This window comes from Alosa alosa, chromosome 5 (assembly GCF_017589495.1).
Source record: "Alosa alosa isolate M-15738 ecotype Scorff River chromosome 5, AALO_Geno_1.1, whole genome shotgun sequence".
NCBI lineage: Eukaryota > Metazoa > Chordata > Actinopteri > Clupeiformes > Clupeidae > Alosa > Alosa alosa.
In genome coordinates, this window is record NC_063193.1 from 27,838,400 (window position 1) to 27,864,643 (window position 26,244).

Here is a 26,244-nt window from a genome sequence, read left to right on the forward strand (position 1 = left end):
ACGGCGGTTCATCTCAGGGCGCCAGCGTGAGGATTTGGCCCTGATGGCGTTTTTTCGGCCGTCTGAGGTACGCATGGAGAGTGCACGAGAGAGCACTCATGTCCACTGGAGCGCTTTTGCAATGAGATTGCAGCTCAAACCCTCCATAGGCAGACCCCAATGCTCACACACAGTATCAATATCAATACAGCACTGTTTTTACCCCCCTCCAAATACTCTCATACGGAACACAATACTGGGTTCAGCCCCCCACACACACACACACACACAATACTGGGTTCAGCCCCCCCTCTACACACAATACTGGGTTCAGCCCCCCACACACAATACTGGGTTCAGTCCCCCCCCCCCCTACATTCTCACATACTGTACCAACACAATTCTGGGTGTTCAGCCCCTCTCCAAATACTCACATACAGTACTGAGGTTCATCTTTTTTATGTTAAAATATAGTATTGGGGTTCATCCTTCACCTTATGATGTTAAAATACAGTACTGAGGTTCACCTTTTACCTTATGATGTTAAAATACAGTACTGGTTCAGCCCTGCTGCAGTTGAACACTGGCAGTAGGGAGAGGGGGGCTGTTGGGACAGAGGGTTGGGAGGGGGGTATCAGGGGGCAGGTGTGGCAGAGGGTGGGTGTGTGTGTGTGTGGGGGGTCAACTCTGCACAATTCATTTGACAGTTCACATGTTTGTCTTCATGGGTGTTACCTGAGTTTATGGACCAGATCCTCCCGCTTTCACCCATTTTTAAAACAGTCTTCAAACACTGGTTTTGTAAATGCACAGGGCTTCCTCAGGAGGCTGTCAGGACACTACACACAACTACTTACCGACACAGACCACTGTTCAAGGGACTTCATAATCAGTTCATTTGTACTCCTCGCCCCCCCAACCTCTCGGCAAAAGGCTGCTCTTCCAAGGGCCGAGCCGGTCACGCAGAGAAACTCGCAAACAGAGCCCAGGCGGCAGCACAAACTCATGAGCACATCCAAATAGAGTGGCCGATGGAGACTCACAGGTGAGCAATGTCATTTTGATGTCATTTACAGCTGCTGCTTCTGCTTGCATGGGTGTCCAGCTAATGTTTCAGGGGGGAATTCATTGAGTAGCAGCACCCCATGTGCTGTAGATGGACTGACCCGTGTGTGTGTGTGTGTGTGTGTGTGTGTGTGTGTGTGTGTGTGTGGTGGGTGCATGGGGGGCATTGCTCTAATACAGTCCAGACTCTGTGCCTATACCACTCCAGGCGTCAGCCATGGGCACAGGTGGCTGATGGGAAAGCGATGGTGGGGAGTCTACCCGGTCAGATGGGATTGTCGCTGCGTGCAATCAGCTCTCCTTGAAGATGAGGAGGATGTCTTCATCTGTGCCGTAGCTGCGGCGAGCCTCCTCAAAGTTAGTGATGCTGGTGCAGCACACCCCTGCAAGGTACAGCTCAGGCTTAACACTGCAGTACAACACACACACACACACACACACCCTTGCAAGGTACAGCTCAGGCTTAACACTGCAGTACAACACACACACACACACACACACACACACCCCTGCAAGGTACAGCTCAGGCTTAACACTGCAGTACAACACACACACACACCCCTGCAAGGTACAGCTCAGGCTTAACACTGCAGTACAACACACACACACACACACACCCCTGCAAGGTACAGCTCAGGCATAACACTGCAGTACAACACACACACACACACCCCTGCAAGGTACAGCTCAGGCTTAACACTGCAGTACAACACACACACACACCCCCTGCAAGGTACAGCTCAGGCTTAACACTGCAGTACAACACACACACACACACACCCCTGCAAGGTACAGCTCAGGCTTAACACTGCAGTACAACACACACACACACACCCCTGCAAGGTACAGCTCAGGCTTAACACTGCAGTACAACACACACACACACACACCCCCTGCAAGGTACAGCTCAGGCTTAACACTGCAGTACAACACACACACACACATACACACACACACACACCTGCAAGGTACAGCTCAGGCTTAACACTGCAGTACAACACACCCACACACACACCCCTGCAAGGTACAGCTCAGGCTTAACACTGCAGTACAACACACACACACACACACACATACCCCTGCAAGGTACAGCTCAGGCTTAACACTTCAGTACAACACACACACACACACCCCTGCAAGGTAAAGCTCAGGCTTAACACTGCAGTACAACACACACACACACATACCCCTGCAAGGTACAGCTCAGGCTTAACACTGCAGTACAACACACACACACACACCTGCAAGGTACAGCTCCGGCTTAACACTGCAGTACAACACATACACACACCCCTGCAAGGTACAGCTCAGGCTTAACACTGCAGTACAACACACACACACACACCCCTGCAAGGTACAGCCACACACCTTAGCAGCAGAAATGCAATTCCACAAACACACACCCAAGATCATGTAAAACCTCCATGTCTCTGATAACGTGCAACTAAGCACACACTCATAAAACTAGGAGATAGCACACATCTTGAGATTGAATTTCATTCATTGAAAAGGCTTCATTTACAATAACGGAAAAACAGGTCCTCTGTCAAACAGGTCCTCTGTCAATGCTACTGTACCCTGCAGGATATACAGAGGACTGAGAGAAAACTGCAGGAGCACTCACGGTCGGAGAAAGCGGGGTTGTTGTAGAAGATGGATCCGTTGGTGCGGTTGAAGCCGCACACCACCACAAAGTGTCCCTGGTAGTCGGGCTTCTTGCAGAAGCACTTCTGTCCCACGGGCAGGAAGCAGCAGTACTTGACCGGGATGGAACAGAGCTCACAGACCAGAAGCACCGCGTTCACCAGCACAATTGCCACATGGCCCTCGGACACATGGGCCTGAAGCTCCTGTATACTCACAGAGACGCTGGCAAGATACAAGACACACACACACACACACACACACACACACACACACACACACACACACACACACACACACACACACACACACGTTGAGTACAGAACTAATACACAGCGGGACATTCTCACACAAATACACACACAGAGTGCAGCTGAGGCCAGTGCAGGGAGATACGTACCACTTCTTCACCACAACCCCTCTGCTCTCAGCACACAGGAAGAGCTCATTGACCCGGTCCTCCTCCGTGTCAAAGTGCTTCTTATAGAAAGACTTCATGGGGAAGAGCACAGAGGAAGCGGAACCATTAGGAGCAGGAAACAAAGGGCATCCAAGGGCATCAACTCCTCTAACAAAGACCTGGGTCACTATACCTGAAACTATACCCTATACCTAGACATTACACCTAAAATATTTATCGATCAACTGACTTCAAAATTCAAAACAGAGACTCCCCCAGCTGATACCTGGTTCTTGAAGCCCTTGTCCACCCCGAGAGTCTGTGTGCAGAAGCGATGTTTGACCCCCAGATGACACATAAGGTAGGCCAGGTCAATGGTCCACACACTCTCCGTCAACTTCAGGTCCCAGCACGCACTCTGAAAGTCCTCCTCGCTCACAGGGTGGAGGTATCTGGCAGGAAATAACTGGGTTAGCGCTCCGCTAAGGTAAATAAGGCTCTAGGTTAGCACTCCGCTAAGGTGGATTAGGTTGTAAGTTAGAGCACCACTAAGGGTAATAAGGTGTAGGTTAGAGCGCCACTAAGGTGGATATGGTGGTACGTTAGAGCGCCACTAAGGTGGATAAGGTTGTAGGTTAGCGCTCCACTAAGGTGGATAAGGTTGTAGGTTAGCGCTAGGTTGTAGGTTGTAAGGTTGTAGGTTAGGTTCAACTAACATTGAACATTGGATTTGTCGTTTGTAACTGCAACTGCGGCTCTACGCCACCTTTAATACTTATTTTATACAACCAATCACACACAGCTTCTTGAGGTTTCCCTAAATCAACATTACATCCCATCAGTTCTTTTGAGACATGTCTCAAAATCACATATTAAATTAAACAAGATAAGTTTTATTTGTCAGGACTGAAATTAAGCCTGGTTCATAGCTACAAGTGGAAGATGCTGGTGGTGGAGAGACTCTGGGTGCATGTGAGGATCCGAGTGGGAAAAAGAGTCAAGACGCGGCACACACACACACACACACACACACACACACACACACACACACACACACACACACGCTTCACTAAGGTGAATAAGTCTCTGGGTTAGGGCTCCACTACTAATAATATGTTCTACTTACTTTAGAACCATTCGTGAGCATGCCAGTCCACAGTCCCAGTGATAGAGCTGCCGGATTACAGGTACATTCAACAGGACAACATCATCTGCCGAAAATGTCAACAAAGCAAGGTGTTAGACTACACTGGTCTGGTCAAGCACATGCATTGATAAATTGAAAGAATTCTGCCTGGACTACAGAAAGATTAAACATCTCCTCTTAATAGACGCCTTGACCCTTCCACATCAAATAGTCTACATAAATAATGACAGTCTACAGTGGGGTATACTACGAAGCACGTTAGACATATCTAGGCTATGTAGACATATCGAGGCTTGACAAAGCCTTCACTCAGGGGTATACGTTAAGTGATACTACGATAGCAGTTATGTGATATATTTGTCAAACTAGGCTTTCAATTCAGATCTGTGCGCGTTCTCGGTGTTGGGATGACGTTAATAATCGTGGAAACGTGGAGACGACAAGACCGCCTCTATTTAAAAACAATTACTTCCGCATTCATGAGAGATAGCTTAATCTACACTGCGGCATTTTTTTGTGTCTAACCTATAACATCAAATAAATCAATTGTCATCAGTTGTTGTATGGTATGCACGTCCATAGTAGGATATTTGCACGCACAGCACTATTCAAGCACATTCAAGATCCAAAATGTTAGTAGAGGCGGAGCTCCACCTGTAAAATATATGACAGAATCCTACACGTGAGATAACTTCGTTTTTAAGACAATTGATTGGTCAGTGTGCGGTAGATTACACGATTTGGGCTATAATTTAGCACATAACCTCCTCCCGACCAGGTTTGGTTGACAGCATAAGATACCATGGTGATATAGCGACACTAAAACAGATCCACTTTCGTGTCACAGCATAGCCTGGCTTTGAGCGCAACATACCTCGCTAACCCACTAATCGAGATTCGTAGTACACCCCACAGGTGTCAGTCACTGTTGTTGAGTCTCATAATGCTGTGCACCTTATTCCTCTTGTGAAACCATATGTTGTGAAACAAGCTGACTTTTCCCAATCAACCTGATGATCCACCACGTCTAAAGAGCACGCGACAGTAAAACTCAAACGTCATATAGTATGCCTTACACGATAACATTCCGTTTTCACGGCCATTTGCTAGCTAACTAGGTCATTAGTTAAAGACAGCTTAGATGGAAGAAATATTAATAGTATGGTACTAAGGTAAGGCTGTTCCATACATTGACTAACATTAGTCATCCCGAATGCTACCTCTTCGAGGTTCTTGACTTCATTAGCCGGTAACGTTATGTCTGACAGTTCCTATAAGTTCTTCACAGGCATTTGGTTAGCTAACGTTAACCGTTTAACGAGGTTGTTCTTTCCTGACCCAACGTAAGTAAACAATGTTAACCGAGACACCAAAAGAACATTTCGTTAAATATGCTTATGGAAAATAACGAGGCATCAGTTTTACCCGTGGTATATTATTATACTATTGGTTTAGGTACTTCAAACTTATCATACCCTACTTGTGCACCACTAACATTATGTCTAATTGGATATTAGCCAACCTAACAATAATGAGCTAATGTTAGCTAGCAACCAAGTTGTGTATCTAGCTAGCATAGCTATCAAGTTACATGTCTAGTCCAGCTAACCTGTTAGCTGTTACTGGAGTCTTTTGTTTACTCAAGTACATGTTCGAGCATGTTCAAGTAAAACACTGAAATTAACTTATTTTCGTCTTACCTGACATTCTGAAACAACAATTCTTTCCGAAAGAAGACTCTCCGGTGTTCACAACGATAATGCGGTAACGCAAGACTGCCTCATTAATTTATGTTTATGTTAGGCACTGTTGACTGACTTAATGTTATCGATGTGTGCTGTACTTTATATATCCAACAGAGAACTCAATGTGTTCTTCGTACAGCTCTACAGAATAATCATTATTGGCTTAGTGTTAATAATAAAAAATAATAATCACAACGGAGGTATTTTTCCACAGATGTAGAGTTGATTTTACACAGCTGATTCTTGGTCATTTCCGATCGCAAGTCCTTCCTTTTTCTTCTTCTACTAGTATTGGTGGTTACCAAACTACTGCCCCCATTTGTTTTGGAGTGTTGTGCTGCACTACTTGGGAAAAAAGAAAATCGAGGATCCAAATCACAATCACTGCCAGTGTATGTTTGAACAATAGACGGTATACATAAGGTTTAAACACACAGACAGTCTTTGCCTAGAGTTCCTCATGACCTCTTTTAGTCTTTTTCTTGTCGACGGCCACTTAGTCAAGGCTGTACTGTAATAATTTAAAACTAGCCAGGGGCTTCTCAAGCAAGGCAGCGCATAGCATGTGTCGTTTCATTTTCCATGCGCTTGGTGGCAGTGAAAAAGATTAGACTGCGAAAGGCCTCCGGAAGTAAACAATGGTAGGCGCAAGCCAACGTTTGGAACACGCGACAGCACGGCGAACGGGAGAGCCTGAACTAGGCAGCTACGTTATTGTGAGTAACACAAGATAACACTTCGGCAAATCCTCGCGTGAGTGATGCGTTTTTATAGAAGACATAAGTTATCATTTAATTGTAGCGTTTGTTAATGTAAGGCAGTTAAGTCCGGTGGCTTGTTTCATTTCTCCTGTGTGTGGCTTAGATGCTTCACCCATACAGAAAAATAATATATTCACATATATGCAGCTTGAACATATTCCAGTATAAGCACATCTATGTTAAATAAATATATTTCCATGTATGTATCAATATATTTCAAAATATAAGTAAATATTCAATATTGGCCACTTTCTTATATTTTATGCATATAATTAAATATATTTAAATATATGACACTAAGAAGCATGATCACATGACCCTTGATGACGATTCTGATCACATGATCTATATATTTCAGACATATATTTCTCTAATATAGTTCATATTCTACTATGGTTTGATATTTTCCGCATTGATCAATACATATTTCACTATTGTGTTTACTTAAAATCAACCATAGTATCAGTATAAAGAGGAAGAAACACACAACACTTCTGTTATCTTTTATTCTATTTTATTGAAAATCTTTGTTTTTGTTATGGAACCTCAGTTCTGTCACTTTGTCATTTATTGCCTGGCCCAGCAATCTGGAGTGAGTGTCTGGCCTGGGAACTGCTTCAGGGTGGCCTCTGAATAAGACAGAACATATACAAATAGAACATGCAAAATATTAGTGACACAAATACAGATGCTAAAGTGCAGAAACACTGTTGTGTTATCACGATAATTAGAGATAAATACAAAGTGAGTTGGAGAGAAAGACATACAAATAAAATAAACTCACCAATTATCGTCTTAGTCCTCTCAGGGTCCAGGAATTCCCTCTAAGTGCCTCCTAAAAAGTAGCATTATCAATTAGGACCTCAAATAGTTACAGTTTACTAACACAGAAAAGATCTATGATGGTGAGGCGAAAATGTGAAGCAGTCCACACAGACAGCCTAACACTTTTAAATGAGACAGCACAACTAATATATCATATACACAGAAGAGAGAAGCACACAGATACACACTGAAAGGAAAAGTTAGTTTCATCCTCAAATTTTTACTAAACTTGTACAACCAAGAAGCTGCTATTTCATTAAAGTTAAACATGTACATTTTAATGTAAAAGTTCACATCTGTATGAAAACACAAACCTTGTTGAATAAAAGCCTTCAGACTCACAACCTCCTCTTGGAGAGCCATTATCGCCACCTCTTCTTTAGGTGGTTGTCAGTTCTGGGTTATCTCCCACAGCTCACACTCATAGAGAGCTCTACCAGCCTTCTCTGAAACCTGCAAGTGAACAGAATATACAGCATGAATGAGAGTGGCGTTGGTAAAGGGTATACTCGCGTAATATGTAATGTCCTGGGGTATTCCCACTCATTAAGTGTCTCCCATCCGAGACTGCTATCTGAGACTGTAGGGAAGCTGTACCAACCATCATAGAAAGATATGGTTGGAAAGATATTTCAGTTCACTTTGTGTCCCCAGTAGCTTGAAGCTAATTTCTTGTCATTCAAAAGATCAAAACTACTCAAACAAATGTATAAATTCTCAGAAACAAAAGGTTATGTTCTGCATTCGAAAATAGACCTTTAACAAAAAAATTATATTCATAAGTAAACATTAATTTTTGATTACCTTTGGTCTATGTGATGATGAAGCATCAACATCAACATTTGTCAGTAAAGCATGCTACGGGTTGGGCTTGGGTCGTCTGGGTCAGTGAAGCATACTACGGGTTGGGCTTGGGTCGTCTGGGTCAGTGAAGCATACTACGGGTTGGGCTTGGGTCGTCTGGGTCAGTGAAGCATACTACGGGTTGGGCTTGGGTCGTCTTGGTCTCAGGTCTTCTGGTCCTTCCTCCGGTGTCCTTGATGTAGCTCGAGTGTTGCCTCCCTCTCTAAAATGTAAAAAAAAGGGGTTTCAGTGCTCAAATATACTACATGACCATACATGGTCCTTTTCAATACAATTCAACTTTTACATTTCCATAATTTAGCATGGGTATGAATGGCTTTGCAAGAATGTCAGTGCACAAAGCATGACAGTAGTTTGATAGTGCACAAAAACAAAACACATTACTTGCAATGTCATTTCCATGAAATTAAGCACAGTACTTGTGTCTTCAATTTCTACACGTCCACTCTAATACATTACATTACATTACATTACATTTGGCTGACGCTTTTTAACCAAAGCGACTAACAACATGGTAAACAGTAAGTTTTAGAACAATTCTCACAATTTTAGGACAGTTTCAAAAAAACATTAGAGTACAGTAAGAATAAGTGCGTTGGTGAGTGCTGTTTTTAGCAGTTACTTGTCAGTTTAAAACGGCTGGTGAGTGCTAGGATCAGTAAGACTTGTTGTAAGTGTTGCTATGAGAGTAGATGTTCTCTAAAGAGCTGGGTCTTCAGGAGTTTTTTGAAGGTGGAAAAGGATGTCCCTGCCCTTGTAGGAACTGGCAGTGTGTTCCACCAACGAGGAACAACAGATGAGAAAAGTTTGGATTGGCTTGAGGTGGTAGAGCTAGGCGTGGTTAAGTCAGAGGAGCGCCTTGGCGGTCTGGAGGTAGTGTAAGTCTGTATGAGGGCATTCAAGTAGGTGGGAGCAGAACCGGAGACTACTTTGTAGGCAAGCGTTAGAGACTTGAATTTGATCACGGGCGCCATAGGTAGCCAGTGTAGCTGGATGAGCAGCGGGGTAACATGTGCCCTTTTGGGTTGGTTGTAGACCAGGAGCGCCGCCCGGCGTTCTGGATCATCTTTAGTGGTTTCACTGCGCAGGCTGGGAGACCTGTCAGGAGGGCATTGCAGTAGTCGAGTCGTGAGATGACTATTGCCTGAACCAGAAGTTGGGTAGCATCTTGAGTCAAGTAAGTCCTGATTTTCCGTATGTTGTAGAGTCTTGAAAGCGGCATGACCGGGCGACTGAGGCAACATGATCTGAGAAGTTTAGTTGGTTGTCGAGAACAACTCCTAGATTTCTTGCAGTCCTGGTCGGTTGAAACAGACAGGGAGTCAAATTTGATGTTGATGTCGTGGTGTATGGTAGGTTTAGCTGGGATGACCAGCAGTTCAGTCTTTGAGAGGTTCAGCTGGAGGTGGTGTGCCTTCATCCATGTAGCTATGTCTGAAAGGCAATCTGAGATCCGTGCTGAAACCAGGGGGTCGTCAGGTGGAAAGGACAGATAGAGCTGTGTGTCGTCTGCATAGCAGTGGGATGAGAAGCCGTGCGAACGGATAATCTGTCCCAAGGAGGTGGTGTAGATAGCAAAGAGGAGGGGGCCCAGCACTGAGCCCTGGGGGACCCCTGTGGTGAGATGGTGAGGTGCGGATAGCTGACCAAGCCATGATACGTTAAACGAGCGTCCTGTGAGGTAGGATTCAAACCAGGAGAGAGCAGAACCGGAGATTCCCATGTCAGCGAGTATAGAGAAAGGATAATGGTGATTAACCGTGTCAAAGGCAACCGATAAGTCAAGCAGAATGAGTACTGATGACCGAGCGGTCGCCCTGGCTTCTTTTAAGGCTTCTGTTACAGACAGCAGAGCCGTTTCGGTAGAGTGGCCGCTTTTGAACCCAGACTGATTTGGATCCAGAAGGTTGTTCTGTGAAAGGAAGTCAGAGACCTGTTTGGGGACTGCTTTCGTTCAATGCCTTTGGATAGGAAAGGCAGTAGTGAGACAGGGCGGTAGTTCTCGACTTGAGCAGGGTTGAGAAAGCTTTCTTAAATAACGGTGTTACCGGGCCACTTTGAACGCTGTTGGAAATGTGCGGAGGTTAGAGAGGCATTGATCACATGTGTGATAGCTGGAGCGATGGTCGGGCTGATGGACTGAAGTAGGCTCGTAGGTATAGGGTCCAGCGAGCATGTGGTAGGACGGCTGCATGTCAGGAGTCTGGACACTTCACTCTCGGAGAGAGGCGTGAATGCTGAAAAAAGATGTTCCAGCAGTCCCTAGAGGTTGTAGGAGTCGCGGTATCTGAGTCAGATCGTTGAGTGGGCATGTAGAGAATTGACTGCTGATTGCCGCCACTTTGTTTGTAAAAAATGGGCGAGGGGTATCTGCAGTAAAAGGCTGGATGGAGGAGGAGGCAGCTGAGGGTTGAGTAGCGATTTGAAGGTTGAGAAAAGTTTTCAGTGTCTGTAGCTGTTGATTTTGTCATGGTAGAAAGCAGTCTTAGCAGCAGTGATGCTGGCTGAGAAGGAGGTCAGGAGTGACTGGTAGTTTTGAGGTCGTCAGCTAGTTTGGATTTGTGCCATTTCCTCTCCAGCGGCTCTGAGTTTGGTGCGCTGCGATCGAGAGGGTATCATTTAGCCATGGATGAGAATGTTTGGATCGAGCTGGCCTTGTGGTAAGAGGGCACAGCTTCGTCTAGACACGCGAGGTCAGTGTGGAGCAGAGCGAGTCAGTGGCTTCATTAACCTCCAGAGAGGAGAAGGTGTTGAGTGGAGGTGGGCCGGAGGCAACCACAGAGGAGAAGTGCGTTGGAGACAGGTTCGGATGTTGCGGCGAGGCGTGACCATCGGCTGAGGAGCGGAGGCTGTTCTGACAGGCTGGCGTTGAACTGGATGAAGAAGTGGTCAGAAAGATGGAGAGGCGTCACCATGAGGGTGTCTGTGCTGCAGTTCCGAGTGAAGATCAAGTCAAGCTCTTTGCCAGCTTTGTGAGTCGGTGGGCTTTGAACCAGTTCGAGGTACTAATACTAATACTCTCCAGCACATACCACATTACATCCTATCTAAAAAAGATATTTTTAAAAGCTAATGTTAGCTCTAAGTGTTGTCCATGATGCAACAATAGCAGCTAGCTAGCTAAACCACAGTGCATAGAATGTCTACACCTTAGGCTAGTAATGTTAACCGTTACATTTTCTGTCTTGCATGACAAATCATAAGTTAGCTTCTATTTATGCCTAGCTATCAATCTACATGCCAGAGGCAAATATACTACCAAATATGGCCGGGAGACAGGTTAAATTGGTATTTCACTCTGTCATTACAAGTCGTTTTCATTAATTGTCCAAACGTTTCTTAGTGAATTTATTTGTCAATCCCCTTTCAGGTGTAAAATAATAAAGCTAGCGCTGGCTAATTTATGCTAACGTTAATGTTACAGAAAGTAGCAAAGGTTAGCTTCCAGCCTCCACCAATAATACCATTGTTAATTCGGACATTAACTTCTGCAAATGTTTTATGAAAGCAATTCAGCATACAATGAAGATCTACTTACCAGCAATTTTGACCACCATGGCCTCGAAAACCGGCCAAGAGCCTTCCTCCCCTCCACCACATAACGTTTGTTTCTAGCAAGATGTTGTCCCATCCAGAGCCGTTGAAAAAGTCTCTCATTAACGTTAGGTCTAGCTTCTACTAGTGCTAATGCAGTCAGTCGGCAAAATACTGGTTTTGCCCTCATACTCCCGCCAATCCACTTAACCAGAGCAAACTACATTTGGACTAGTAGTAGCTGTTAGTTATGCTTATGTAGTGAAAAAGCTGCAAACATTTTAACCGTTATTCCAACGACCTTAGAGTAAGTTGGTAGTGACGTATTTTGAAGTTGAAGGTTTTTTGTAAACCCCACCCATCTCTGCCTGTGTGCAAATAAGTTAATTGAATATATTCACCATATATGTTCATGTACGATATCCACATATATGTTACATTGCTGGGTCCCACATATACTTGCATATATACATTATTGTACTATATATGTATTAAATATATTGTAGCCATCTATTTAAATATAAGCTGGATGTAGCTGCATATATGTGAATATATTTTTTCCCTTAATTTTTCTGTATGGGCAATGTCTAGTTTGCTAGCTAATGTCATTTTGACCATTTTGCTTGTATTTGTAACGTCACAATTGTCTTATTTATGTTATTCAGATTTTCTCAGGGCCATTTCTATTGGCTTTATAACACGATAACCGGCACTGATGTGTAACAAGTAGACTAAGTTAGCAGGCCGAGCCCGAGGTGAAGGAAACAAGGATGTAACCAACCTATTCTCCGATTTAATCTATCCGCTCTTCTGTCTCAATCAGACTTAAGCATGTCCATCGGTGTGCCAATTAAAGTGCTTCACGAGGCCGAGGGCCACATAGTCACGTGTGAAACGAACACGGGAGAGGTGTACCGAGGGAAGCTGATTGAAGCAGAGGATAACATGAACTGCCAGGTAAATTCACAGATCTGAGGATGATCATTTTTCAGTCCAGTCAACTAAGCACAGTTTTTGAAATGGTCCACTTTTGTCCCTCTTGGAAAATTCAATTTTCATTACATTGTCAAATTCATTACACAGTCAAGGAGATGAACCATTTCTACAATGGAGCGTATTGTAAATGTGTTCTTCTGATCACTCTTCTCCTCTTTACTCTTCTGTAAATGTAGTCTTCTGAACTGTTGGTCTTAGAAAAACAGAAGTGGTGATTTGTGTGTGTGTGGCTTACATTTCCCCAGATGGCAAACATCACAGTGACGTACAGGGATGGACGAGTGTCTCAGCTTGAGCAGGTCTACATTAGAGGCAGCAAGATCCACTTCCTTATTCTGCCTGACATGCTGAAGAATGCGCCCATGCTGAAAAGTATGAAGAATAAGAACCAGGCATCTGGCGCAGGAAGGGGCAAAGCGGCCATTCTCAAAGCACAAGGTACCCAGAACCTCTATCTGTTTACTACCTGGTAATTCTCAAAGCACAAGGTACCCAGAACCTCTATCTGTTTACTACCTGGTAATTCTCAAAGCTCAAGGTACCCAGAACCTCTCGCTGTCTCCTACCTAACCTGGCCATGCTCAAAGCTCAGGGTACCCAGAACCTCTCCCTGTGTCCTACCTAACCTGGCCATGCTCAAAGCTCAGGGTACCCAGAACCTCTCCCTGTCTCCTAGCTGGCTACCTCAGTTCACTGAAGAGCTGCGGTTTCCACCTACTGGGTGTGGCTGCACTGCCTTACACATAGGAAACCGCATACGCTTCACTCGCCGCCTGGGGGGTATTCCATCAACCTCGCTAAAGGCCAAACCTGGCTTATTTCGATAAGTCTCACTAATTTTAGTGATAATTCCGTTCCATTAATGAGGTTAATGTGAATCCCAGCTTGGTAACCATGGGAATTTATGCCACAGAACTAACCTGCTCCGTGGCAGGTTAACTTTCAAGCTAAATTAAGCTGTGTTGCAAAAAAACAATCAGTCGGAAAAGCGAGTCCAAAAGATGGTTCCGTCAACCTGTGCTCTCGTCACCTGTAGCCTACAACTTAAAAAATAGAAGTAGGCCTATAGAAATGTTTTTTTCCGACAGTACACCAAGCATGGATTTACACATTCACTAGCTCCAAGGAATGTATGAAGATTATACGATTAAAAACGTTTTAACTTCACATACGTGTGGTTCTAGCAATCTTGCTACTCTGCGTCACTTACGTTCGGTGGTGGTGTAACGTGCAGCGAGACGGTATAGGAAAGGAATTACATTCTTGCGTGTTCGCAGGTTCGCTTCCCATTCGAAGTATTAAGGCTCCATAGTTTATCACCTTGATAATGGCATTTTTAGTTATAATCTTTGATGAAAGACATATGTCTACTGCTGATAAAGGGTCATGCACATTTTGGTAGGCTGTTCAGTGACAGCTTTGCCAGTGGGCTACAGCTATAGCCTATCTGATGCAAGCCAAAGGATAATTCTGCAGCCAGCTAATAATTAAAACTGCTTCATGTGTCGACGATTGTTCATGAATGTCAAATCAACTGTGTGCTACACAGATGAAATATTAGGCATAAATTGAATTGAAAGCCATTGTATTTCAGATCATTTTATTTCAAAACATTTTGGGACTTATGGGAGACAATAGGCTATTATGTTGATACTAATTTATTTTATGACCACCTACACCTAGACAATAATTTGGAGTGAACTCTTTTAATCTAAGAACGTAAGATAGACTATAGATAGTTTTGAATATCCATATGCATATCCATAAGTTGTTTTTGAGTTAATACTATTTATTCATTCACTCGTTTTGTTGAACCATAGACTGTATAGACCTATGTGTACAAGAGTGAAGCCAATCAAACTCGCAATTGATTTCAAAACCATTAGCATTGTTGTTTTAAATGTATGCTTTCATTATTCTCCCATTTCTGTAGGCAATCTATTTTTTTTTTTCGATGTTAAATTTGATGACTTTTGATGAAAATCCTGTAGATGGCGCTTGCCAAATCGAACAGAAATTGTCTAGTATTGTCTTAATTTTACGACATATATCCTCTTTTCGTCAATCTACTGTTTTGGTCTACTGTTCTACCTCGTGCACGAGCAGAGATGAAGCTGACTTTAACCTCGCTTGAATAAACGAGGCCAAGATGCCGCTAACTTGAGTTAATGGAACGGCTTTAGCCCCAAGTGGAAGTCTACGCTAGTTCAAGCCAGGCTATTTCTCTTAAGCGCCGCCTTCATTAGCGAGGTTGATGGAATATCCCCCAGGTTGAGCTAATAACCCAAAGATTTTTGTTGTGCTTGCTGCCGGGCTCAGCGCAAAATAGTTATGATTTACAGCACACCGCAGCCAGAGTTCAACATGGTTGAACTTAGACCATGACGCGCGTAGGACTGGCAAAATGGAGCGCAGCATTGCCATTTGTGTGTGGCACTGTGTGCTATGTATAACCCCCTTTAGAGTTTGAATGGGTCAACAATGTTGATACTTATTTGGATGTAGTTGCTGCTGTATTGCATGTAATGGCTGCTGTTTGACTGGTTCTTGTGTTTTTATCTTTTACAGTCGCAGCCAGAGGCCGGGGAAGAGGTGGAATGGGAAGAGGGAATATTTTCCAGAAAAGACGATAATCATCCTGTTTTTTTGCTTTTTACTGTACAGAGTATTTTTTTGGTTGTTTCATTGTCCTTTAATTATGTCACAAATGATTCGCTTGATCAATAAAGCATTTGTTTTGTTTTTATTACTTTGTTCCAATGTCATTGACTTCTCATATTTTACAACCTGAGATTTTTTTGTCCTTTTTCTTTTGTGGACCAAACCCCGTACAGCTTTGAGTTCACCAAATCATGTCTCCTGTGGTTTCGAAGAGGTTTCACGTTGAAACAACCTTCAAGAAGTCCCGTAGCTCTTCCCAAAGGAAATCTGAAAAAGGAGATCAGTAGAAGGGTGGTGGTGTTATTTAGTGATTTAGCTGATAGTTCAGAAGTTTGAGGGCATCTAATTGCCTATATTGTGGGGCGGAAGCTGCACTGAATACAACAGGAAAGCCCTGCAGCGCATAGTGAACACAGCTGGAAGGATTATTGGTGCTTCACTCCCCTCCCTGAAGGACATTTACACCATCCACCTCACCCGCAAGGCGACCAAAATTGTGAGTGATGCAAGTCACCCCGCTCACAATCTGTTTGATCTACTGCCCTCTGGGAAGAGGTACAGAAGCCCTGCGCTCCCTTTACCAGACTCACCAACAGCTTCATACACCAAGCCGTGGGATGCTGAACTCTCTCCCTCCTCTCCCCCACTCCACCCTCAGCTACATAACATCCTGGACATTGGACCCAAAATGGCCGCCTGCACTACTCCACTTGCACACTTGCACACTTGCACACTTGTACACTTTACAACTGGTGTTGTTGTCCTGAAACACAACACTTCTGCTGCTCTTACATAACTTGCACCACTATGCCACTTTCTTCTTACTTAGGTCAAACAGAACTACCCAAGCCTTTTATTGGCCTGAATTTGCACTAGTATTTTTATTGACTGTCTATGCACAATTTCAACCACATTTTGCTGCCCTCTTATTTACTTATTTACTTACTTTTTTGTTTACTTGAATGTTATGTTTGTCTGTGGACATAAATTGGTAAAATATGTCTTGTCTTCACCGTGGGATAGTGAGAAACGTAATTTCGATCTCTTTGTATGTCTGGGACATGTGAAGAAATTGACAATAAAGCTGACTTTGACTTTGACTTTGACTTTGATGCCAGGCTCTTCATGGAAGGCTCTTTAGTCAGCTCATACCAGTGAAACGTCAGCTGTGTTGGAAGTGACTATTGTTTGAAAACATGCTTTGTTGAAAACACCATTTAACAGGAAGATGTGACCTGTTCTGTCCACTTACCACTTCCCCGGTTCCTTCCTCAGTGAGATAACTAGTTTTGTGCTTGGCGTAGAAGTCCTTCTTGGCTGTGCATGTTACCAGGACCCAATCGCAGACAGCACCCACCTGGAGGGAGATGGGAGGGCAATCATAAACTTGTCTTCAGCTGCAGACATGGGGAGGGGAGGTGTGGCTGGGGCTGTAGTCAGGGAGAGGAAGTTGCCTTATTCATGTGGCAGCCATGTTTAACCAAAAGGAGGCTAGTAGGCTACAGGTATACACAAACCATAGGATTGTTGTGTTCTATGCATTCGCCAGTAGGTGGCGAAAATGCATTACAGTTTTCCACAATCCATTCTCTGAACCAAATTCTCAGTTGCCTGCACACATGTCTTGAAGTGATCACCCTTTTGGCAAAACCTTAACTAGTTTTCACATATAAAACACAATTTGCAGATCTCGTAAACTTTGCAAAACTCTAAACACGTTTGCATGCAACAGATATTGTAAACATAATGGTAAACACAAAGAAAGCACAAATTACATTACCCATTTTTTTGCCCATTGCTTACACACTAAAAATGAATGCTTAGACCAAAGCTTCCATACCTAAACTTTTTATAGCATATCTTAAACACTGTGTAACCACAGCTTAAACACGTTTTCTGCTTTGCACATTGTTTGCAATTCTGCAACACACTTATTGCGAAACACTCCACACAATTTCTTATATTAGACACTTTGTTCAAAAGTGAAATCTGTTATCATTGGGAAAACACTTCTATTCAAACTGCAAGCACATCTGGTAATTGGTAAAACCCACACACATACCTGAAAACACTTACAGAGAAAACTGAACACCAATCAATCTGAGGCTTAGCACCACAAATAGACTTCAGAGGGGTATTCCAGAAAGCAGGTTTACTGGCTTAACTGGGTATGTTAACCCAGAGTTAGCGGTAAACCTGGGATTTCAGTTCCAGAAAGCTCAAAAATGATCAGGCTATGTAAGTAACTATGGTAACACAGGCTCTGAACTGAACTGGGTATGTAAACCCAGAGTAGCCTAAACGGTAAACCTGGGATTTCAGTTCCAGAAAGCTCAAAAATGATCAGGCTATGTAAGTAACTATGGTAACATAGGCTCTGAACTTAACCTGGTAGGGGGTAGGTTTTGTTCAGGTTATGTTCAATTATGGTTCGGTTATTTTAGTGCATGTTCAATCAGGCCGCTATTTTTACACTTGTCACACAATGGCGTTTCATTTTGACGAAGGTCCGATTGACAAAGAAGCACAAAATCATGTAATATTCATCCGTGCAATTCACCGTGAGAGGGCGATAAGACCACGACATCACATGATAGCCTATCCATTCTTCTATCCATCTTCTTTTTCAAGAGCGCTAGAGTTTTTCAGCTGAATCCTAAATATAGGCTGTAGGCTTGAAAAGCATTCTCCATCCCTACATTACACATGGTGGATTATAATAGAATAAAATAAATCTTTAATGTAGGCTAGCTAGCCTACACCATAGTGGACATGTGTCTTTGGCCCACCAGACAGATGGACAAACAACATCTCTGACACATTGAAGATATAATTAAAACAAGTACAGTAGCCTACAAAAAAGGGAAAACATATAGAAAATTAATAAATACGTTTAAATAAAGACTGCATAACAGCTGTCACGCAGGTAGGGCTATGCGTGTTGTCACTAAGTATGCTGATGGTATTTTGGATAAAATTGTTTTTAATAGGCTACTAAGTGATTATGCTTCACATCTTATCACAAACGTGTAGGCGAAATGGCAGGTCCCAGTAGACCTACACGATGCCAGGAATGATGTAGCCTATCCGGGAGTCTAATTTGAGCGACACATTTCAACAGGGTGCGTTAGGGCAGGCCTACACCTTACTAGAATATTATCAGATCCACTACAGACTTATTAATGTGTAGGCTGTAACTTCATGTTATATGTGCAATTACAGGACAACTTGATAGGTATGCTACTGGGGGATAGAGGATAGGCTACCCATGCCTTCCGACATTCATCACCCTTCCGATGCTGGAGCGCAAAGGTTTAACTTGGCCCACAGCTGCAGAACCCGCGTTAAAATAGAAAATTACATTTGTGCTTCTCAAGGAGTCTATGGCCCACTCAATCTGTGACAAGGTAGGCTAGTTTAAGAAAGCATCATTCAAAGCAGTCAATACAATACGTAATGTCCACTAAATTATTTAATTGTGCTTTTGACATATAGGCTATCCTAAACGTACGCATTTACACGGTCAGTTAGGCTATTCTCTGTCAAGCAAGGTCTCGTTCCTTGGCAGATGCTCAAGTATGTCTCTTTTTTTGTTATCACTGTTCTCTCCTCCTCGTAAGCCTCGAGGAGAACTTGCTACTCCGCCTCTGAAAAATACGGTGCTCTTCGTTTCGCCGGTTTCACTCATGGTTTCGACTCTCAATAGATGATGCCTTTATAAGTTCGCCGTGAACGCGCACAACTCGAGGTTTAAGTGCGCGAGGTTCAATCTAACACAGGGTTGATTGAACTAACTGGTAACCGGTGTTTTGTAACCGACAGCTCGAGTTTAGTCGCCACTGGTTCAGACAACCCAGAGGTTAAGTTTTATCTCAGTGTTTGTTAAACCTCCTTTCTGGAATACCCCTCAGGTAAGTTATTGTGTACCTGTTCAAGTGTGTACTTTTTCATTGAGTAACTGTGTACAGTTCTGTATTTGTCCCTACTCCCCATTTCTAAAATCTATTGAATAATTATTTTCAGTGGGCCAATGAGAAGTATATGACCACCACCAACCACATACAGTACCTGCATGTCTCTTTTGCAGGCAATGGAAGAGGCATGCAGAGACACTGAGGTGGGGTCAGCTCAAGGGTGGACATGGCAACCAAGGTAATATTTTTCTCCATTTCCTAGCCCGAGAGAACATCACCCGCAATGACGACGACGACTTGGCCAGATCTGAACAGAAAGGCAGGATCCATAACTCCCCAACCCCAGCCCCGCCACACACACGCACACACATACAATAAAGAAAATATATGGGGTTTTTTGAATAGCAATTTCTCCAGTTTTTTTTCTGTTACAGTTTTTGCCCACTGCTTGAACACATGTTTTGACCAAAGTAACAAAACTTGAAGCTTTTGTTACTATACCTTAAACACAGTGTATCCATACCTTAAACACAGTGTATCCATATACAAAAGCGCTGCTTTGCACTTTAGTTGCAATTCTGCAACACACTTGCTCCTTTCTGCAACACACTTGCTCCTGCACACTACACACCATTTCATACATAAGACACTTTGTTCATAATGAAATCTCGAATCTTGACACACACTTGAAAATACTTACAAAACTGTACACCAGACACAAATAGGCCTCAGTTGAGCCATTTTGAGAACTTTGCAAGCATAGAGGCAGGGAGAGCAAGAGGTAGAGGAAGAGGAAGACAAAGAGAGAGAGAGGAGTAGGAGGTGGTCAAAGAGGCTATGCACCAGCGGCGTCACTAGACCTTATTCACTGGAGCACGTGCCTTGGTAAAAGTCTCCAGTGCCCCAGTAAAATTCTAGCGCTGTTCTCGCTGGAAACGGCATTCATAAGCGCATCTCCGTGCCTGCTAGTCATGACTCGAACCTGTCACTTACCAGCCAATGAAAAACAAACAAGGAAAAAAAGAAAGGGGCCATAATAGCCAATCAGGAAATAGCACCTCTGTAGCTGGGTAAGATTGAACGTAACAACCAATGAAAATCGTTCACATGATTCTTCCGAGTGTTTCGTTGTACAGTGGAAGCCGCTGGAGCTCATCACATCACTTTGAGCACAGAGTAAGTCGTCCCCTGTTTTAATGTTACAACAAATTCACAACTTGTTTGACAGAAAATATGACAATGTTAGAGAATGTTGCCCACATAATTAGCATCTGTTTTTCAATACTTAGCGTCAAATTTGTAGCATAAATTTAGCAACAGTTTACCAGCTTGTGCTCTCTCCCTGACACACACACTCACACCATGCGTAGGCTGCATGCACACATGCGGACAATTAATAATGATTTACGTATACTGTAGAGAGAGTCCTGTAAAAGTAGCCTATACTGTTTGTGAAGCTGTCCTACTGTAAAACTAAACATAGCCTTCTGATAAACTATTCGGAGATGGACATCAGAAAATTCTTCCTGAACAGAGGCAGAAGGAGAGGAACAGAGAGATGAGGAGGACGAGGAGGTATGATAATTGCCCACATTAACAGTAACATTAACATTTATGTTAAAGTGCTGTGATTTGATCAATGGTTTAATGGCAAACTTAAATAAGTGCTGCATTTGCAAATGTAGCCTATGATAATCTACACAGACTTTGTGTTTATAGGCTACATTTGGAAATTATCACCAAAAGTCAGTATGAAGGCTTTAGTAGGCTAAGCTACAAAGAACTGATAAACTGAATAAAAGCAGTGAAAATGCAGAAGACTGCAGTGTTTTATATAAAGTACCCTAATGTGTTGCTGCTAATCTGAAAGTATATTCATATGATGCAAGTAACATTTTGTCATCAGAGTGACATTATGAAAAGGATTGTTAGGTTTTGATAGAGTTTCAATTCGACATAGATGTGAATGGTTTATTTCCCAGTGTTGTGTCTTGTGTGCTTGTGTGTAAAGCACATGAGCCGAGTTTTGCAAAAAGTGTTCAAGCATCTGTAAGAATGTTTGTTCTTTGTGAAAGCTTTTGTTGCAAAAAATGTCAGTTGCAGAAATTCTACTTTTGAGTTTCACAGAAGACTGAGTCTGAGAAAATGACAATAAAAATTAGGCCAACAAACTCAAACACTGCAGTGTTTTATATTGCTTTGAAAGAGTAATTCAAATAGTGCATGTGTGTGTGGTTTTGTTGCAATAATTAATTTTTTTAGAAAGGATTGTTGAGTTTTCACTGATCTGAAGACAGTGTTTGGTTTTGAGCACAGGTACAACTGTTTTGAGGCGATAGTTCAGTTTTGCAGAGGTTGTCAGAGGTTTTGTGAATGTAGTTTTAGATTTGGAGTTTGTGTTTACAGTTTTGACAAAAGGGTGGAAGGTTTCAAAAATGTTTTAAATACTGTAATAAAGTCATTGTACCCCATAGCCTCTTTTTGGTTTACACAATGGCAGTCACATAAATAAGGCGAATGAGTAACCCTGTACAGCCCAGTGGAGTTGCCTGGAGAGGGTGCAGGAGTTATTTTTTTCTTCTGGAGATTTTCACTGCTGATGATTCAGTTGTATACTACTTACCAGACTGAGGAAAGACAAGGCTGCACCGAGATTCACAACTGTCAGCAGGACACTGAATTTGCCAGCCTGTGGGGAGAAATGCAGTGGCAGTTTGAGTGGCTAGAATTTAGTTGGGCGGGAGAATGTCATGTTGTTAGAGAGGGTGGCCTCAGTTCTGGAGGTACCCACCGTGCCAAAGACAATCACATCAAAACGTATTCCAAATCCTTTGATTAATGTTCTGGACTGTATGCTTCCATTGTTGGAGTATTTTGCAAATCTGTCAAAGAAAGGCAAGGTTGAGAATAGAGAGCAATTTTTGAGAATATATTTTCAGAATAGAAAGCAAATTCAGTTACTTTACTTTACAGTGGGAATTAACAGGAAACATTTTTTTAGCAGTATTACAGTAATGGACCACAAAGAATATTCAGTTGGCTGGTAGCCAATGACTACAGCCAATGGCTACATCACATGAAACACTGAAATGCACCTACAAAAAAGCTGCGGTCTTTGCCCATATATAGCGAGATCTGGTCTCATGCAATTTTTCCTATGGGAAAATAACATGGGGATTTTGTATAATAATAACTCTCGCAGTGACAAAGAAGTGTGAAAGGCTGATGTTTTGCCCTATACACACTTTTGCCAGCTGACTTTGAGTGGGTTTTGTGATCTTTGGTACATGAAGACGACGAAAGAGTCGTCACCGCAAGAGTTTGACAGGCGTGATTATTCAATATCCCCACATTTCAATGCCTTAAATGGGCAAGGATGGCAGCTGTTTTTGTAGGCAAATGTCAGAGGTCTATTGAGCTGTGCTATTTCTGCAGTTCTAAACTACATCTTCAGGGCATTGCGGATCCTGGCAGTTAGTCACATAGACAAGGAGAACTGGCGTGCTTTGTACCATATAGACATCTTGTCTTTCACCTGAAGTTGAAGCCAGGGGCTGTGTTGTGGGTGCTTTTGTCCATCCTGACGAAGCTGTATTTGGGAACACAATCTTTCTCTGGCCAGTCCAGGTCACAGCTCCAGTCAATCAGAATGGCCATGACGCCACCCTTCACCATGAGAAACAACCGAAGGAAGGAGGAAAATCACTGGTCCTCCTAACTACTGCAGTCACAACCTTTAAAGGCTAAGAGTTTAATCCGAAACCCTGAGAACTCCTTGGCTCATCTCCACAGAATGGCTCAACATTTTACTCCAAATTCCCCTACCCAAAACAGTAAAAAAAAACTATCTGCCAACAAACATAATCTATGGCCTTTTGGGCCCCCAACGTCGACTTCAAGGGGCTGCCTGGAAGGCGCTAGGGTAGGGTTAGTCAAGGGTTATGGTTAGGGTTAAGGTTAGGTGCCTTGAAGTTGATGGTGGCAACGCTGCCTTGAAGTCGACGGTATGGGCCCAAAAGACCATCAAGCCACAAACATTTTCCTTTTAGATGTAATTCAAGAGCATTATAGACATGCTCATATGACAGAGAGGGACACTGATCTTCTATCTGCACATGTCAGGCAGTTTTACAATACAAAGAAAGCCATATATGTCCTGGCACTGATTCAAACAGTAAAGAGAGAGAGTGTGAGTGCTTGTGTTTGCGCAAGAATATGTGTACATTTGTATTGCCAATTGGGTGGGTAAATGTTTATGTGTTAGTAGTGCCTCATTTTGCCAAATTAATTTCCTATATTTTTGAGAGGCCTTAAATGTTTTCTAAATTGAACATTTCACAAATAAATCATATGTCAAAAAAAGGTGATAATCTGACTTTTTCTGCCATGGTGGGGAAGTCTGCACCCGCCTCGTGGACCATATCCCCCAGCCTGAAGATGGGACAGTGAGGGTCCGTGGTGCTGTGGTATCTGCAGGTCTTGAGGTACCCTTTGCTGATGTTGGCCAAGATGTTTTTCCTGAGTGAAGGAAAACTGGTTAAACATATGACAATTATTAGGACACCTTATAAATGTGGTTATATTGAAAATATTAGTAATTTGTGATTCTCCAATATAAATACTGGTAATATTTACATATTAATCAATTATATGCAGCTTCCTGGTTTTCTTTGGTGATCTTTATTATTTGTGTGAAGCAACATTTGATGATCTTAAATAAAAAACTAAACTCTGGTAAAGATTGTGTAGCATAATGTCTCATACATGTCTCAGCACTATGCATATTGGAAATTTGTGAATAACGGAGGGTGAACTCACTTGCTGAACCCAAATTTGGGGTAACGCACGCTGTTCTTAATCATCACTGTGAAATTCTCTGCTTTCAACAGCAATGCAGGTCTGAACAGACACACACACACACACACACACACACACACACACACACACACACTTTCTAATTAGCTCAGTACAGGTAGAGAGCTCACAGATTATTTAATTTGTTTAGTTTTGTGTTATTTTTTTAATGTATGGAGGGAGCAGTCCTACTTTGGCAAGTTAGAGTCGTCCTCGTGGGGGCACCAGGCGAGCACCTGGCATGTCTTCACCGAGGCGGAGTAGTTCACACACCGGCCAGTCTGAACGCCTACACAGGAGATGGGGTCAACGAGGCTTGCTACTACAGACCTGTTGCTGCATGCGCTGTTAGGGAACTGGGAGGATCTCTACTAAAGACCTGCTGCTGTGCTGTTAGGGAACTGAGGATCTCTATACTAAGGACCTGACTCTGTGCTGTGCTGTGCTGTTAAACACATACATAATTATGACAATAAACACAGAACATGCATGTAGCAGTCGGTCTATACAGAGCAGAATCTATTACTACCATTGCCTTGGAGAGGACTGCGACCTTCAGAGCAGTCGTCATCAGACTCACAGATAGATGAGGGGTGTGGAACCTAAACGCCACAGAAAGAAGAGAAAAGGGTCACTTAATCTTACATGCTCTGCAGAACCCTGTTTACTGTCCCTGTCTGTCATATGAGCATGTCTATTTAGAACTTACATGCAGTGAAGATAATCCTTACTATAAAACTGTTCAAAACAATTCTGCAGTCTAAAATGGAAGTTTTAGGAAGTAGCTTAAGTTCTGGTGAAATGTCATTGCTGATTTAAACACACATTACCTCAGGACAAGCCTGTTGAATTTGGCCTGGAGTAGGAATGATGTTGGTGAGCACAAAGAAAGAATCATCCCCCTATTCAACAGAAGCAGTGCATTAATGAGAAGTAGATCTTAGAGAAGACATAGCGTAGGAGTACACTCTTAAATCAAATGTGTTGGAAATAACACAACTTGTGTTGTTTTTAACACGTCTCTATGTCCAGATAGGGACAACACAGTTTTGTGTTGTTAACACATTTGTTTTAAGAGTGTTCTATTGTTAGGATGAGGCGGTGGAGGTGAAGATGTACCTGAGGAGGGATGACGTACTCGGTCACATCCCAGACGTGGAGGCCCAGGGCAGAGGTGTTGGTGGCCGCGTAGCCCTTCACTTTAGTGGTCGCAGAGCTGATGACCGCCTCCGTTTCCTGGTAACCTTTCTGCACCAGACACACATACCTGGCAGGAAGGAACCCAAACACCCTGCTGATAAGGATCTACGTTTTTTTGTTGTGTGAAGAACAGTGTGTGTCGTTGTGTACGGATCCCTTTGCAGATTTGCACTGTTGTATCCTGCACCCTTTCAAAATGGCAAACTCAACCCTGCTTTAATTTCACCATACATTACAATTAGCACTTAATAATTACACAACTATTAACTATTACTAAAGACAAAATGACAAAAACTAATACAAGATAATGAAAATGTATAAAGGAATACAATTTGGTCACACTTCTACCTTACTACATGAGAGTATTATGTTGTTATGTATTATGTCACATTTTCACACTGCATCAAACTCTTGTTGAAGTTGCAAAAAACTTACCCAATTACATAAGCAATGATCAGAAACTGGATAAATCTGAAGATTGACCCTACTCCCTTGTTGTAGATAACAATAGTTTTGGGTGTTTCATAGTCAAAAAAGCAGTGGAGAAAGCTGCTCCAACAGCGTGCTGCCATGATCGCACCACTAACACCTCTTAGTAAAACGACAGTTAGACTGATGCCCCAATGCAGCAGGTGTGGGCATTTGCATGGTGTGT

The 26,244-nt window shown here is 42.9% G+C and overlaps 3 protein-coding genes and 1 long non-coding RNA gene across 9 annotated transcripts; 1 reads left to right on the forward strand and 3 right to left on the reverse strand.

Annotated features, from left to right (window-relative positions):
* Positions 1 to 346: 346 nt before the first annotated feature.
* gucd1 (guanylyl cyclase domain containing 1) lies at positions 347 to 6,382 on the reverse strand. 2 transcript variants are annotated; one of them, XM_048243540.1, is made up of 6 exons: positions 5,936 to 6,382; positions 4,215 to 4,299; positions 3,375 to 3,540; positions 3,089 to 3,180; positions 2,669 to 2,910; positions 347 to 1,427 (listed from the first exon to the last, which is right to left on the reverse strand). In XM_048243540.1, exons 1-6 carry the CDS (start codon positions 5,940 to 5,942, stop codon positions 1,336 to 1,338), a joined length of 684 nt encoding a protein of 227 aa, XP_048099497.1. In that variant the 5' UTR covers positions 5,943 to 6,382; the 3' UTR covers positions 347 to 1,335. The 2 variants fall into 2 exon arrangements, with proteins under 2 accessions (XP_048099497.1, XP_048099498.1); XM_048243541.1 differs by lacking the exon at positions 5,936 to 6,382 and adding an exon at positions 5,110 to 5,189.
* On the forward strand, positions 5,327 to 15,709 carry snrpd3 (small nuclear ribonucleoprotein D3 polypeptide). Of its 5 annotated transcripts, none has more exons than XM_048243545.1 (4): positions 5,327 to 5,407; positions 12,788 to 12,921; positions 13,206 to 13,398; positions 15,529 to 15,709. In XM_048243545.1, the coding sequence occupies exons 2-4, from the start codon at positions 12,796 to 12,798 to the stop codon at positions 15,591 to 15,593; spliced, it is 384 nt and encodes a 127-aa protein (XP_048099502.1). In that variant the 5' UTR covers positions 5,327 to 5,407; positions 12,788 to 12,795; the 3' UTR covers positions 15,594 to 15,709. The 5 variants fall into 5 exon arrangements, with proteins under 5 accessions (XP_048099502.1, XP_048099504.1, XP_048099500.1 ...); XM_048243547.1 differs by lacking the exon at positions 5,327 to 5,407 and adding an exon at positions 5,418 to 5,578; XM_048243543.1 differs by lacking the exon at positions 5,327 to 5,407 and adding an exon at positions 6,511 to 6,733.
* LOC125294653 lies at positions 7,121 to 8,641 on the reverse strand. Its single transcript, XR_007193544.1, has 4 exons — positions 8,371 to 8,641; positions 7,881 to 8,019; positions 7,526 to 7,576; positions 7,121 to 7,370 (listed from the first exon to the last, which is right to left on the reverse strand). It is a non-coding gene; the product is annotated as an uncharacterized LOC125294653 (long non-coding RNA).
* On the reverse strand, positions 15,708 to 26,161 carry p2rx4b (purinergic receptor P2X, ligand-gated ion channel, 4b). Its single transcript, XM_048244543.1, has 12 exons — positions 26,025 to 26,161; positions 25,509 to 25,656; positions 25,220 to 25,291; positions 24,919 to 24,991; positions 24,582 to 24,678; positions 24,354 to 24,434; positions 23,912 to 24,053; positions 23,071 to 23,201; positions 22,327 to 22,417; positions 22,159 to 22,224; positions 16,874 to 16,978; positions 15,708 to 15,888 (listed from the first exon to the last, which is right to left on the reverse strand). Exons 1-12 carry the CDS (start codon positions 26,159 to 26,161, stop codon positions 15,856 to 15,858), a joined length of 1,176 nt encoding a protein of 391 aa, XP_048100500.1. The 3' UTR covers positions 15,708 to 15,855.
* Positions 26,162 to 26,244: the final 83 nt, after the last annotated feature.